This window comes from Bufo bufo, chromosome 6 (assembly GCF_905171765.1).
Source record: "Bufo bufo chromosome 6, aBufBuf1.1, whole genome shotgun sequence".
In the NCBI taxonomy this organism is placed as follows: Eukaryota; Metazoa; Chordata; class Amphibia; order Anura; family Bufonidae; genus Bufo; species Bufo bufo.
In genome coordinates, this window is record NC_053394.1 from 434243398 (window position 1) to 434258634 (window position 15237).

Below are 15237 nucleotides of genomic sequence, written 5' to 3' on the forward strand. Positions count from 1 at the left end.
TAAGCTGTGGAGCAGCAATGTGTTGCCGTAATATAATGGTGTATTATCACTGACATCGTCTGTCTACTGATCCATTTTACCACCGTATTTCATATACCTCTGCTTGAAGTCACCATACTGAATTCTGCTTGGGAAACCCTTTCTGCAAATCCTAATTCCTTCCAGCACCCCGTTACACCGCAACTGGTGCAACACCAGCTGGTGTTCCATAGAACCTTTGGAAAAGGACATTACGCACATTAGGAGATGAGTCTGATATAGCTTTTTGGAAACTTCGTACAGAGTCTTTGTGGATTCTACCTGGTGTTTTGGTCTCATTGGGGATGATACAACGTACAAAGTGAGGATGAGTTGACCGAAGATTGCTCATCAGCTTGTTTAAGTTCTCCTATAACACATGAGAAATGAATATAATCAGTTACTAAGTAAGTGTAAGCAACAAAGTATTCCTCAATTTTCTGAACTAATGACAAAAACACCAGGTTTCATATTGAAAGATTCTAAACAAGATGTTGGTGCTTGGTTTGTTGGTGATTTGGCCACAATGAATTGTGTAAAAATATGGGCAGATTAATCTGTAACCTTAAAAGGGTTGTCTGTCAGATTAAATGTTTTAACTCCTTGGCATCATAAACAATTATTATTATTTTTTTTTTCATTCTTTCCACGAGCCGTAACTTTTTACTTCGCTATATGAGGGCTTGTTTTTTTTGCAGGACGAGGTTTACTTTTTAATTGCATAATTTAATATTCCATACGATATATTGAGAAACTGGGAAAAAAATTATCAATGTGGTGAAATTGGGAGAAAAAGCGCCATTATTTTACTAGTTTTAGTTTTACAGCATTCACTGTGTGATAAATATGAGATGATAACAGCAATACCAAATGTATTGCTTCTTGTTATGTTTTAGAACTTTTTTGTATTGTCATATTCTCACACCCATAACTTTTTATATTTCCATCTATGGGGCTGAGCAAGCTGCAGTTTTATACAGCTTTTACACAGTTTGGGAGGTGAAGTGACCAAAAAGGGTGATTTTATTTTTCTGTTACGGTGTTCACCGTTTTATGAAAAATATTTTCTACTTGGGGCATTTTTGGACGCAGCAATAATAATGACTTTTTTAAAATTATTTTTATATGTGAGAAATGGGGAAAGGGGATGATTTCAAGTTTAATAAAAACTTTACAATGGCAGGCATCGGAGCCTTCACTGAATGACTGCCCAAAATATTAAAAGTCAGACGGGCCAGAGCTGTGGCCGTTATTTGGCTGAGCAGTGATTTCCTGTATTTCAGGCAGGACCGGGAAGCAGAGAACGGTGGGAGCAGCAGGACATTGGTAACATAAATATGACACTTTAGAATTTTACTCCATTTTCAACTTTTTCAAAAAAAATTATCCACTGACCAAGTCCTCTAATATATTAATGCATTCAGAAATGGAAATAGGACAGTTTGTGTAGTGTAAGTGGGACATGGATAATATGACAACATACCCTGAAAAGAGCAGACACAGTCTGGAAAGAGGAACCCTTCTTCTTGGCACCTTTCTTCGTACTATCTTAGGTTAAAAAAAATATCAAAAAATATTTTAGCTACATCTACATTTAATTCATTGGTTCATCATCTTAATGTTTTAACTTTCCCTAGAAAAAACAGGTGCAACAAGGCCCGTAAGCCAATGCTTAGCTTTAAGTGCACTGTCTTTTACATATTTGGTCAATAACATCCATTATTACATTCACCTGCGTCAGTTGCTGCATAGGAGGAGAATAGCGTGGCTAAGGTTTTCATAGATGACTTCTGGTAAAGCCCAATGACAGTTTCATTCAGTGGGTCCTTGTTCTTGTCGAGCCAGCCGCTGATGTTGTAGTCCACAGTCCCAGCATAGTGGATCAGGGAGAAGTGAGCCTCAGCTTTGCCTTTGCCCGGCTTTGGCTTCTGGAAGTTGTTGGATTTGCCGAGATGTTGATCATACAGTTTGTTCTTGAAGGAGGTGTCTGTCGCCTTGGGAAACATGCACTCCTCTTCAAGGATGGAGAAGATACCCATTGGCTGTGTAAAACATGAGGTACACAGTTCATCAACACCTTATCGAGTTTGTTAAGTGAAAAATGCTTTATCCTTCAAGACGAAGATAAGAATTCCAAAAGACAAAAGTACCTTCTCAATAAGCTCAATGCAGGCAGCGAGGTCCATGCCGAAGTCGATGAAGGTCCACTCGATCCCCTCCTTCTTGTACTCCTCTTGCTCCAGGACAAACATGTGGTGGTTGAAGAACTGCTGCAGCTTCTCATTGGTGAAGTTGATGCAAAGTTGTTCCAAGCTGTTGTACTACAGATATGGATGGGAAATAATTAGTACAACTATCAATGGTCAGTCTCACCTGAGATATATTCACAATGTTTTTAACATCTAGGTTGTGCTCAATGACTGGTTGGCTCAAGAACTTACATCAAAGATTTCAAATCCAGCAATATCCAGGACACCAATGAAGAACTGTCTTGAATGTTTTGTGTCTAGCTGTTCATTGATACGTGCAACCATCCAAAAGAACATCTTCTCATAGACGGCCTTTGCCAAGGCACCAACATTATTGTGCACCTGTATAATGAAGTGAAGAACAAAATGAACTTTCGGCACGTCAACATTAGGTCTTCATTCTATTATGGGACATGTCCTTCATACAGTGACCTATAATGGATTGTACTGAGGTAATTGAAAGTATTAAGGTGGCTCATTTGGAAGGGTGCAGTCCATATTCCCTTTGGACAGACATACCCAAAGCAAAGGAAAGCCTGGTCAATAATCTACCCAAATACATATCACAAGAGTCGAACGGAAGGTCATTGGAGAAATCTTTTCAGAGGATGGCCATAAACTTGCATCATCGATGCTATCACTGCAGACTCAGGACATATCAATATGATCAAATAGGTTATTTGCAAATAATCTCATAAGAAATAGACCCTAGATTAAGTGATTGGCTCCAAGCTTTGCTTCTTTGGCCATATGCTTGACCGAACACGACCCAGTACTCTGTAGGGCTAGTCTGATTCCGGTTATGGACATGTGAATCCAATTGTGATGACATTTTTGTATAATTATGCCCTGGAGAGCACTCACCTGCTGCACCGTCTGACCTTTGGTGACATATTCATTCCCGACTTTGACTCTGGGATAGCAGAGGCCTTTCAGAAGATCTGAAGAGTTCAGGTTCATCAAGTAGGCTGCCTTGTCAGCAACTGGAAGGTTTAAAGATATATTTCAAGGTTATAGAAATGTTTCCCGAGAGGAAGAAATAAAGAAAAAAACTCCACCTGGTTGTGAATTGTCATTTACGGTATTTGAGAGGAAGACTGCTGTACCACCACCTATGGCCTATTTTAAGGTCCGATGAGGGCAGACAAAATATTCTCTCTCTACATTTTCTGCGTGTCATAGAAATGAGCAGATTTTATATTATTGGTGCTAATTTTAATTTTTTTTTACTTGGGTCATTAACCCCCTACAACATAAAATAGAGTTTTCCTCTCCTGATTATTTCTTCTCCTATTTCTGGAGATGGCGGTCCTCACCTTCTGTGCCGTCAGGCTCGGCCTGCTCCTCTCTTTGCTTCTGCTTGAACTTCATGTTACCGTAGTGCATTACGGCACCTGTCAGCTTGTAAATGGTGACTTTTTCCTCAGCGGTGAATCCCAGAATATCAATGGCACTCTGCGGATTAAGAAGGTCGGTTAGGTCTGAAGAACAGGCGCATTAGTGTTTTTTTTATTTTTTTTATTTTTGCTTTTACATTTAATTTACTAAACGAAATTCCTGCAGTTTAAAGACTTTTCGTGTCCATGTGACATCATAAAGGAGAAACCCCTTACTCAGAAACCTCAAAGGCCCCTCTAAAAAAGTGACCCCCCATTATGCCAGATTTCAGCTGTCCTTGCATTACATCCATGTAATACTAGGGCACCCTTCAATAGAACATTTCTGCTGCAGGTGAAATGTCTGATTAGCTGCAGCATGAACAGCCTGGGACGCTGTGTGGCCACATTCTGAAAGGGACTGACATCCCCTTTAACTATGTCAATTCCAATGTGTCAATAAAATATAAGATCAAGCTACATATTCCACTATGGAGAGTACTACCACATCAGTATGAAACAGTCTATGAATGGCGAGTAATAATAACACTTGTGGCTTTCACACTTACGTCAGTGGCCATCAGCTCTTCAGTATCATCAATGCTGGCCACAGTAATTTCACCTTGGCTGACGAATGGAAAGTCGTAGGGATTTGTTGTAATCAAAAGCATTTCTGATCCAAAAAAAAATGAGGGTAAGCAAAAATACAAGCAAACTCGCAGTTGACTTTTTTTTACGACCCTGTGAATGACTCCTCACCGATCAACTCAGGCTTCTTGTTGGACATGATCTGGTAGAAGATGTGGTAGCTTCTCTCAGCTTTCAGTTGAAAAGTCACTCTGGATTTCTCCAGCAGATCTGACAACATTAAAATGATGTAATTTTTTAAAAAAACTCATACAACAACAACAAAAAAATCTAAAATTCATCCCTGACCCCATCTCGTGTTCACTAGAGATAGCTCGTCCATGCTGCACCTCTCATCTATCATATCACACCCTCTACAATGAACACAGAACTTCTTCCAGTATGTCCATGCCACCCAGTCATGTAGAAGAATACAAATCTTCTAGAACTTGTGTGACGGATGAAGACAGATGTGAAGTTTTACAACTTATTGTGTATGGTCTACCCATGTGTCAGAAAGAAATAGAAAAAAATATCTAAAATTCCCATTTCTTACGTACATGTTTCAATATCTGCAGAAGCCAGTTTTCCAGTGGTGCCAAAATGGATTCTGATGAATTTGCCCTAAAATATATTGAAGAAAAAAGTAGGTTGGAATAAATTAAAAAAATACAAGTAAAAGTAATATAATGCAATAAATATAAAAAAAAGTGCTAAATGTAATAATAATGTGATTTATTAATATTTCTAAAGAGATAACTAGAAAAAATGCAGTAGTAATAAAAATGTGTTTTTTAAGGAGATTCAGTGACACGGTTTGTGATGATAATCGTTCTGTGGTCTCACAGAAAGCGGCCGCCGTGACTGACCTCACATCTCCATCCAACTACCGCACTCAAGATACTGTGATTTTCATTCTTGGAATTATATGATATTTTACTTTCAATCTCTAAATTGGAGCAATTCTCACTTACAAAACGGGAGGAGTTGTCATTTCTGACAGTCTTGGCGTTACCAAAGGCTTCTAGCAATGGGTTAGCCTGAATAATCTGATCCTCCAGAGTCCCCTGTAATAGTAGAAGCAAAGAACATGATATTAGAACAAGAAAGATATTAGATAGATAGATGGATATTAGATAGATAGATATATAATAAAGGATAGATAGATAGATAGATAGATAGATAGATAGATAGATAGATAGATAATCAATCCAAAGAAAACCAACATCATGGTGTTCCAGAAAAGAAACCGGAAAGCAGCCGGGCGTCCTCCCTTCCTGCTAAACAACTGTCCACTTTCAGAAACTGACAGCTACACCGACCTGGGCCTAGAAATCAGCCAATCAGGGAGTTTTAAGAAAGACAAGGCGAGCAAAACCTTCTATGCCATCAGAAGGCGTCTGTATCACCTTAAGGCACCAGTGACCGTCTGGCTTAAAATCCTTGACACCATCATCGCCCCGATCCTCCTGTATGGCAGCAAAGTCTGGGGCCCAGACACATACCCAGACCGGGCAAAGTGAGACTCTGGGCCAACAGAACTATTCCAACTCTGCAAACACTTTCTCCAGGTCCACAGGAGCACCTCGAACAGCGCCTGTCGAGCAGAACTGGGCAGATTCCCACTCTACTTTGCTGTCCAGAAGAGGGCGCTATCATTCAGAGCCCATCTGCATAGCAGCAGTCCCAGCTCCTACCATCACAAAGCCTTGCTACACCAAGAAGCCCCAGAAAAACTAAGCACCCTGCAACAAGTCACCCAAACCCAGCCTGCCCAAGCCACCAACCAATATAGCCTGACAAAGGGCGAAATCCAGAGGACGATACACAAGTACAAAGAGGAGTATATTAGCGTCTGGAGGAACGACATACGAACATCACATAAGCTGACAGTATACCAGAGCCTGCAGAGGGAGTACAAACCGGCCCCATATTTGGAGAAACTCCCCAATCCAAAAGACTGACAGATCCTGAGCCTCTACAGACTGAGCGCCCACAGCCTGCTCATTGAATCCGGGCGTCACCGACAGAGGTACATGCCCAGGGAGAGCAGGCTGTGCCAGAAGTGTGATCAGGAGGCCGTGGAGGATGAGCCTCATTTCCTGCTGCGGTGCCCCAAATACTCAGCAGTGAGGGAGACTGACTTCAGGAGACTGTCTGATCTCTGCCCAGACTTCACCTCCATGGAGGAGAAAGAGAGACTCTCCATACTGCTGGGGGAAGAGGAGAAGACAGCGGCCACAGCAGCACAATATATTACTGCCTGCCATAGACTGAGAGGAGCCTGATATACCATGGACTCCTATACCCCCACCCTGGACGTGTCCCCACCCCCCAACCCTACCCAATTATTTCCCACTTGCTTTGGCAATGCTAAAATGTATTTAGTCCTGCCAATAAAGTCGATTTGATTTCAATAGATAGATAGATAGATAGATAGATAGATAGATAGATAGATAGATAAATATCAGATAATAGATAGATAGATAGATAGATAGATAGATAGATAATAGATAGATAGATAGATAGATAGATAGATAGATAGATAGATAGATAGATAGATAGATAATAGATAGATAGATAATAGATAGATAATAGATAGATAGGAGATAGATAGATAGATAGATAGATAATAGATAGATAGATAGATAGATAGATAGATAGATAAATAGATAAATAGATAAGAGATAGATAGATAGATAGATAATAGATAGTTAATAGAGATAGATAGATAGATAGATAGATAGATAATAGATAGATAGATAGATAGATAGATAGATAGATAGATAGATAGATAGATAATAGATAGATACATAATAGATAGATAATAGATAGATAGATAGATAGATAGATAGATAGATAGATAATAGATAGATAGATAGATAGATAGATAGATAATAGATAGATACATAATAGATAGATAATAGATAGATGATAGATAGATAGATAGATAGATAGATAGATAGATAATAGATAGATAATAGATAATAGATAGATGATAGATAGATAATATATAGATAATAGATAGATAATAGATAGATAGATAATAGATAGATAGATAGATAGATAGATAATAGATAGATAGATAATAGATAGATAGATAATAGATAGATAGATAATAGATAATAGATAATAGATAATAGATAATAGATAATAGATAGATAGATAATAGATAGATAGATAATAGATAATAGATAGATAGATAATAGATAGATAATAGATAGATAGACCTTATTCTTTGTAGCCTCCTCTTTCTTTTTGTCACCAACAGCTGCAATTGTTGCGAAGTACTGGATGACACGTTTCGTGTTCACCGTCTTGCCGGCACCGGATTCTCCACTGGATTTAAAAAGTCAAAATAACTAGAAGTTTTTCAAGTCCAAGACTGGAAAACATGTTATATAAATGAGTCTGGTAATGTCGGACAATTACAGATCTAGAGTTTACAGATCTAACTTTAGTGAGTTAAAAAAAATGGATTACATAGATATCCCGGTGCTCTAGCATTTCAGTATGTGGGAAGGGGGTAGTATTTCTCCTTGTGGAGAGCGCCTAGTAGGAGTAAGGCATCTTATAGGCCATGATGCAATGTAATTTAGCATGCTTTCCAAAAAGAAAAGAAAGCTGAGCCCCAGATGCCACCAGATGTAAGCCAGCTCCTCATCTGCAGAACCCCTCATCAGTGCAGAGCAGAGAGAGCTGGGTGAGAGGCCTAGGTCAGGATCCAGGGGGTGCTAGTTCTCCTTATGGAGAGCATGGTATCATAGGTATCAGAACAATCAGTAAGCAGCTTTAATATTTCAAGGTGAAGTAAAAATATGATTTGATTGGTTGCTATAAAGCCCAGTATCCCTATGATAACACTTCCTATTCCTGCAGTCTGACACCAGTAATATCATGGGGACACCACATTCTTCTCAATGGCGCACTAAGAAAAATGGTTAAAAAAAACCCAGTAAAGTACATACGTGATCAGGATGGACTGGTTTTCGCGATCTGCGGAGAAAAAAAGAGACGGCTCATTCATTGATGAAAATGGAGAGTCCTAGGGCTGGTCACATTAGTCAAACATGCTACCTGTGGGTCATGTGACTATATTTGATCCCAAATATGAGTTAGACATACTGGGGTCTAACCTCTGTTGGGTTGAGAATTATCCTCCAACTGGATGGTCGACCTCCAAAGACTGGAACAGCTATCAGACCTAGCAGAACAATTTGACCATCAATGGTTAGCCAAAAGTTCTGACATGAGAAATCTAGCCAGGGGCATAGCTGTAGGAGGTGCAGAGATAGCAGTCACTATCAGGCCCAGCAGCCTGAGGGGGCCCAAAGACCATTGTGCCACATAAGAAGACACCAGTATTATAGAAAGTCCATGCTGGTCAGGATACACCTCTAGCTGGTGGGAAGAGGCTTGGTCAATAATTTGGCATGGTGGGTGCCATTTAAATTTTTGCCTCAGGCAGCACGAAGTCTATGTGCTTCTCTGCCAAGCATTGAGAGAAGAAAAGCCCAACCTCAAGCCTCTTGCACCAGGGCTCATGAGCCTTTAGCTACTCCCCTGGATACAGCCCAACCCTTTCTACATCCATCCAATTGGTTCTCCACTCATAATTAAATAGCTGGTCCATAATATTGGTACTTCAACCAAGTTGTCCTGAATCAGTTGATAGATAACCTCCAAAAGGGACCAATGTGTTCTCTAGAGACATCTCTACAAGTCCTGGACTGCCTGTATGATCACCACGGGGGATCTATGAGTAGCTTACCAGTCAACATGAACTGATAGGCGTTATCAGAGATAGAGAAGATGTGTGGTGGGGCCTCCTGACGCTTCTTGCCTCTGTAAGCATCGACAACTTCAGGGTTGTAAACAGGCAGCCACTTGTAGGGGTTCACGGTGACACAAAACAGACCGGAATATGTCTGGAAAGAAACAGGAAAAAAGATTGTGATCAAAATGACCCATGATATGCCCTGAAAGTATTATGTGGTCAGAAATTCTCTGTTGAGAGCTCAGAAACACAAAGCTCCTGCCGATGCACTGAGATATCGTAGAGACCAGATGTTCCACTCAGTAACATTGTAGCCATTATGAGGCCACTCATGGACTGTTACATTGGTTGCTATGGAGACTTAGTGTATGATTCTGGGTGTTGAACAGGTCATTTCATGAATAGTGATGAGCGGGAGGTGCCATATTCGATTTCGCGATATTTCGCGAATATTCGAATAAATATTCTTATTATTTTCGTCGAAATCGAATATTCGTAATTATTTAATATTCTAAAAGACGAAGTTAGAGCAATATTAAGAAATTTCGTAAAATACACATATTAGCCTAGCCATAGTCATAGGAAAAAAAAAAAAATCATAAGATTAAAATAATCGTACGATTATTTTAATCTTATGATTTTTTTTTTTTTTCTATGGCTAGGCTAATATGTGTATTTTACGAAATTTCTTAATATTGCTCTAACTTCGTCTTTTAGAATATTCGGAATATTGCTCTAACTCCGTCTTTTAGAATATTACGAATATTCTAAAAGACGAAGTTAGAGCAATATTAAGAAATTTCGTAAAATACACATATTAGCCTAGCCATAGTCATAGGAAAAAAAAAAAAATCATAAGATTAAAATAATCGTCCGAATTTTTTTTTCGAATAAAAATACGAATATTCGATTTCGCGAATATTTGGAACTATATTCTAAATATTCGCGAAATCTCGAAATTGCGATATTCGAGAAAAAAATTCGAAATTCGAATATTCGCGCTCAACACTATTCATGAACAACAACAAGGTCTTCTTACACCCAACCCCATTCCATGACATGTAGCACTGGAGAAGAAGCGTACTTACGTAGATCATCCAGGCTGCGTAACGCTCTTTGAGGTTATACAGGACGGCCGGCTCGTTCAGGTGAGTCATCATCGCCATGTCTTCAATTTTATCATATTTAGGGGGGTTCATGGGGAAAATTTGGTCATCCTTCACTGTTACAGACTGAGGACAACAAGTAAGGATAAATATTGTCATTATCCTGTACCCCGAGTGTCAGTGTCATTATCCTGTACCCCAAGTGTCAGCGTCAGTATCCTGTACCCCAAGTGTCATTATCCTGTACCCCAAGTGTCATTATCCTGTAGCAGCTATGAGTCTCTCATGGATTTTTCGCACACTTACCTCCCCTTTCTCAGTTTTTACGGTGGCTTTGCCCCCTTCCTTACTGGTTAGTGTGCCCTTCACATAGGATTCCTTGGCATCCACCACAAACATAGACGTCTTTGCATCAAACGGTTTGTTCTGGGCCTCGATCCTCTCCTTCTCATTTTTCCTGAGGAAGTGAGCCGCCACCCCAAAAACCGCCATCTCCGCATCCGAACTCATGGTTGCGGTTCACAGGAGGATGCTTAGTGATGAAGCAGGTATGTGAATCCCTGAGTGAAGAATTAAGATTGAGGAGATGAGCACATCACATACTGCTCTATGGGCTGGAAGTTATTAGGTGTGCATCAACATCTGGCCTTCAGAAGAGGTTGTCTACAAAGAGTTCCCCCTACTGACCATGGGCTTTGTCTGGTATTGCCAAATTCACTTGGATGAAGCTGAACTATAATACCAGACACAGCCCAATGACCCCAGTCGCTTGTCTCCACTAGGTGTCCGAGGCTTTGCTGCCTTGGGCCACCGGGGCTGTTTGCCCCAGTCCACTTAATGGCCCAGTGCAGTAACTGGATGGCACAGAATAAAACCTAGCATTAATCTATGGAGAAGCTGAGCAGGTCTGCATGATAGATATTGTCTGGGAGACTAATGGCTGATCTCTATGGTCAGGCAAACAATGGCGAAAACTGTAATTGACCAAAAAGAGCAGAGGCCGGGTGTCATATTCCAGGGCAAGAGGAATATATGGCTGAAAGCGATCAGATGTGAGCTCCATCCATCCAGCCATCTCAGACTGAAAAATCCCTTCCCATATCTTCTTAGATTGGCAGAACCAGAGAAGAAATAATCCTCTGAAGTCTGCCCGCTCGGAATGTGTCAGCTGTCAGGGGTTGGCTATCCCCCAGGCCCCTACCCATTCAGCTGGCTTTAATAAAAATTCCCAACCCATACCCAATGCACACATGTCTATAGTCATACACATCTATAGTCACACACATCTATAGTCACACACATCTATAGTCACACACATCTATAGTCACACATATATTCTCATGTGCACCTCCCTCAAATATCAGCTGTTTGTCCTGAGGAAACAGGATATCATCCTATATCTTACCTCTGATGATTTCAGTTAAGAAGAGGACTGGGCAATCCTGAGAATATAAAGAGAATAATTAATAGATACAATGTATCCCAGATTATATCATGGAGTCCTAGAGGGATACAATGTATCCCAGGGTATGTAACAGCATCCTAGAGAGATACAATGTATCCCATAGTATATAATGGAGTGCTACAGAGATGCAATGTATCCCAGAGTATACAGGTGAAACTCGAAAAATTAGAATATCGTGCAAGTTCATTTATTTCAGTAATGCAAATTAAAATTAGAATTTTGTGAAAAGGTTCAATATTCTCGGCTCAAAGTGTCACACTCTAGTCAGCTAATTAATTCATACTATAATAAATGAACTTTGCACGATATTCAAATTTTTCGAGTTTCACCTGTATATCGAGTCCTAGAGAGATACAATTTATCCCAGGGTATATAACAGCATCCTAGAGAGATACAATGTATCCCAGAGTATATAACAGCATCCTAGAGAGATACAATGTATGCCATAGTATATGAAGGCATCCTACAGAGATACAATGTGTCCCAGAGTATATAACAGCATCCTAGAGGGATACAATGTATCCCAGAGTATATAATGGAGTCCTAGAGAGATACAATGTATCACAGGGCATATAACAGCATCCTAGAGAGATACAATGTATCCCAGAGTATATGGCAGCATGCTAGAGAGATACAATTTATCCCAGAGTATATAACAGCATCCTAGAGGGATACAATGTATCCCAGAGTATATAACAGCATCCTAGAGAAATACAATTTATCCCAGAGTATTTAATGGAGTGCTACAGAGATACAATGTATCCCAGGGTATATGGCAGCATCCTAGAGGGATACAATGTATCCCAGAGTATATAATGGAGTCCTAGAGAGATACAATGTATCCAAGGGGATATAACAGCATCCTAGAGAGATACAATGTATCCCAGAGTATATAACAGCATCCTAGAGAGATACAATGTATCCCAGAGTATATAACAGCATCCTAGAGAGATACAATGTATCCACGGGGATATAACCGCATCCTAGAGAGATACAATGTATCCCAGAGTATATAACAGCATCCTAGAGAGATACAATGTATCCAAGGGGATATAACAGCATCCTAGAGAGATACAATGTATCCAAGGGGATATAACAGCATCCTAGAGAGATACAATGTATCCCAGAGTATATGGCAGCATCCTAGAGAGATACAATGTATCCCAGAGTATATGACAGCATCCTAGAGAGATACAATGTATCCAAGGGGATATAACAGCATCCTAGAGAGATACAATGTATCCCAGAGTATAAGACAGCATCCTAGAGAGATACAATGTATCCCAGAGTATATGGCAGCATCCTAGAGGGATACAATGTATCCCAGAGTATATAACAGCATCCTAGAGAGATACAATTTATCCCAGAGTATTTAATGGAGTGCTACAGAGATACAATGTATCCCAGGGTATATGGCAGCATCCTAGAGGGATACAATGTATCCCAGAGTATATAACAGCATCCTAGAGAGATACAATTTATCCCAGAGTATTTAATGGAGTGCTACAGAGATACAATGTATCCCAGGGTATATGGCAGCATCCTAGAGGGATACAATGTATCCCAGAGTATATAATGGAGTCCTAGAGAGATACAATGTATACAAGGGGATATAACAGCATCCTAGAGAGATACAATGTATCCCAGAGTATATAACAGCATCCTAGAGAGATACAATGTATCCCAGAGTATATAACAGCATCCTAGAGAGATACAATGTATCCAAGGGGATATAACAGCATCCTAGAGAGATACAATGAATCCAAGGGGATATAACAGCATCCTAGAGAGATACAATGTATCCCAGAGTATAAGACAGCATCCTAGAGAGATACAATGTATCCCAGAGTATATGGCAGCATCCTAGAGGGATACAATGTATCCCAGAGTATATAACAGCATCCTAGAGAGATACAATTTATCCCAGAGTATTTAATGGAGTGCTACAGAGATACAATGTATCCCAGGGTATATGGCAGCATCCTAGAGGGATACAATGTATCCCAGAGTATATAACAGCATCCTAGAGAGATACAATTTATCCCAGAGTATTTAATGGAGTGCTACAGAGATACAATGTATCCCAGGGTATATGGCAGCATCCTAGAGGGATACAATGTATCCCAGAGTATATAATGGAGTCCTAGAGAGATACAATGTATACAAGGGGATATAACAGCATCCTAGAGAGATACAATGTATCCCAGAGTATATAACAGCATCCTAGAGAGATACAATGTATCCCAGAGTATATAACAGCATCCTAGAGAGATACAATGTATCCAAGGGGATATAACAGCATCCTAGAGAGATACAATGTATCCAAGGGGATATAACAGCATCCTAGAGAGATACAATGTATCCCAGAGTATATGGCAGCATCCTAGAGAGATACAATGTATCCCAGAGTATTTAATGGAGTGCTACAGAGATACAATGTATCCCAGGGTATATGGCAGCATCCTAGAGGGATACAATGTATCCCAGAGTATATAATGGAGTCCTAGAGAGATACAATGTATACAAGGGGATATAACAGCATCCTAGAGAGATACAATGTATCCCAGAGTATATAACAGCATCCTAGAGCAGTGTTTCCCAACCAGTGTGCCTCCAGCTGTTGTAAAACTACCACTCCCAGCATGCCTGCACAGCCAAAGGCTGTCCAGGCATTCTGGGAGTTGTAGTTTTGCAACAGCTGGAGGCACACTGGTTGGGAAACACTGTCCTAGAGAGATACAATGTATCCCAGAGTATATAACAGCATCCTAGAGAGATACAATGTATCCAAGGGGATATAACAGCATCCTAGAGAGATACAATGTATCCCAGAGTATATAACAGCATCCAAGAGAGATACAATGTATGCCAGAGTATATAATTGAGTCCTAGAGGGATACAATGTATCCCAGAGTATATGGCAGCATCCTAGAGAGATACAATGTATCCCAGAGTATATAATTGAGTCCTAGAGGGATACAATGTATCCCAGAGTATATAACAGCATCCAAGAGAGATACAATGTATCCCAGAGTATATAATTGAGTCCTAGAGGGATACAATGTATCCCAGAGTATATACCAGCATCCTAGAGAGATACAATGTATGCCAGAGTATATACCAGCATCCTAGAGAGATACAATGTATGCCATAGTATAAGACAGCATCCGAGAGGTATCCGGCATCTCTCCTGCTCATCACCTACCTGGATGTCAGAACAGGAAGGACACGAAGCGCTGACATGAGCCTCTGATCTTTTTATATGTGAGGGGCTTTGTGATCTGATAGGGATCATCCTCCCCCCATTCTTAAAAAGGTCAAAACAATTTAGGCCCCATTCCCCATCGCCATTCCTTGTGAATGTTATACAGCCCGGTTATATTTAGAAATGATTTTTTTCATGGCCCTATCTGAAGTTATCCCCTAAAAATAATCCCACAAGGTGAACCTCAAGGGAGAACGACGATTGTGCCCTTTACAAGACCGTCGTGGCGAATCCTTGTGTTGAATCTGGGCCCATAGTCTACATAGTTGTGTAACCAGATACATTACAATTATGTGGAGCACAAGGCTGCGGACCTCCTCAGCCCCGGGACTCCGCAGACGACTCTGTGCAGCC

The 15237-nt window shown here is 40.2% G+C and overlaps 1 protein-coding gene across 1 annotated transcript in view; it reads right to left on the bottom strand.

Moving 5' to 3' along the window:
* The window catches only part of LOC121005828, a 55658-nt gene extending 40732 nt beyond the window's left edge, over positions 1-14926 (bottom strand). The window contains 19 exon segments of the mRNA XM_040438589.1: positions 98-215; positions 301-388; positions 1502-1566; positions 1751-2060; positions 2169-2339; positions 2460-2609; positions 3132-3250; positions 3584-3722; positions 4213-4316; positions 4403-4501; positions 4831-4894; positions 5245-5337; positions 7501-7609; positions 8239-8266; positions 9042-9198; positions 10136-10279; positions 10460-10713; positions 11559-11595; positions 14824-14926. Coding sequence (XP_040294523.1) covers positions 98-215; positions 301-388; positions 1502-1566; positions 1751-2060; positions 2169-2339; positions 2460-2609; positions 3132-3250; positions 3584-3722; positions 4213-4316; positions 4403-4501; positions 4831-4894; positions 5245-5337; positions 7501-7609; positions 8239-8266; positions 9042-9198; positions 10136-10279; positions 10460-10663 — 2162 coding nt within the window. The 5' untranslated portion in view covers positions 10664-10713; positions 11559-11595; positions 14824-14926.
* Between the last annotated feature and the right edge of the window lie 311 nt (positions 14927-15237).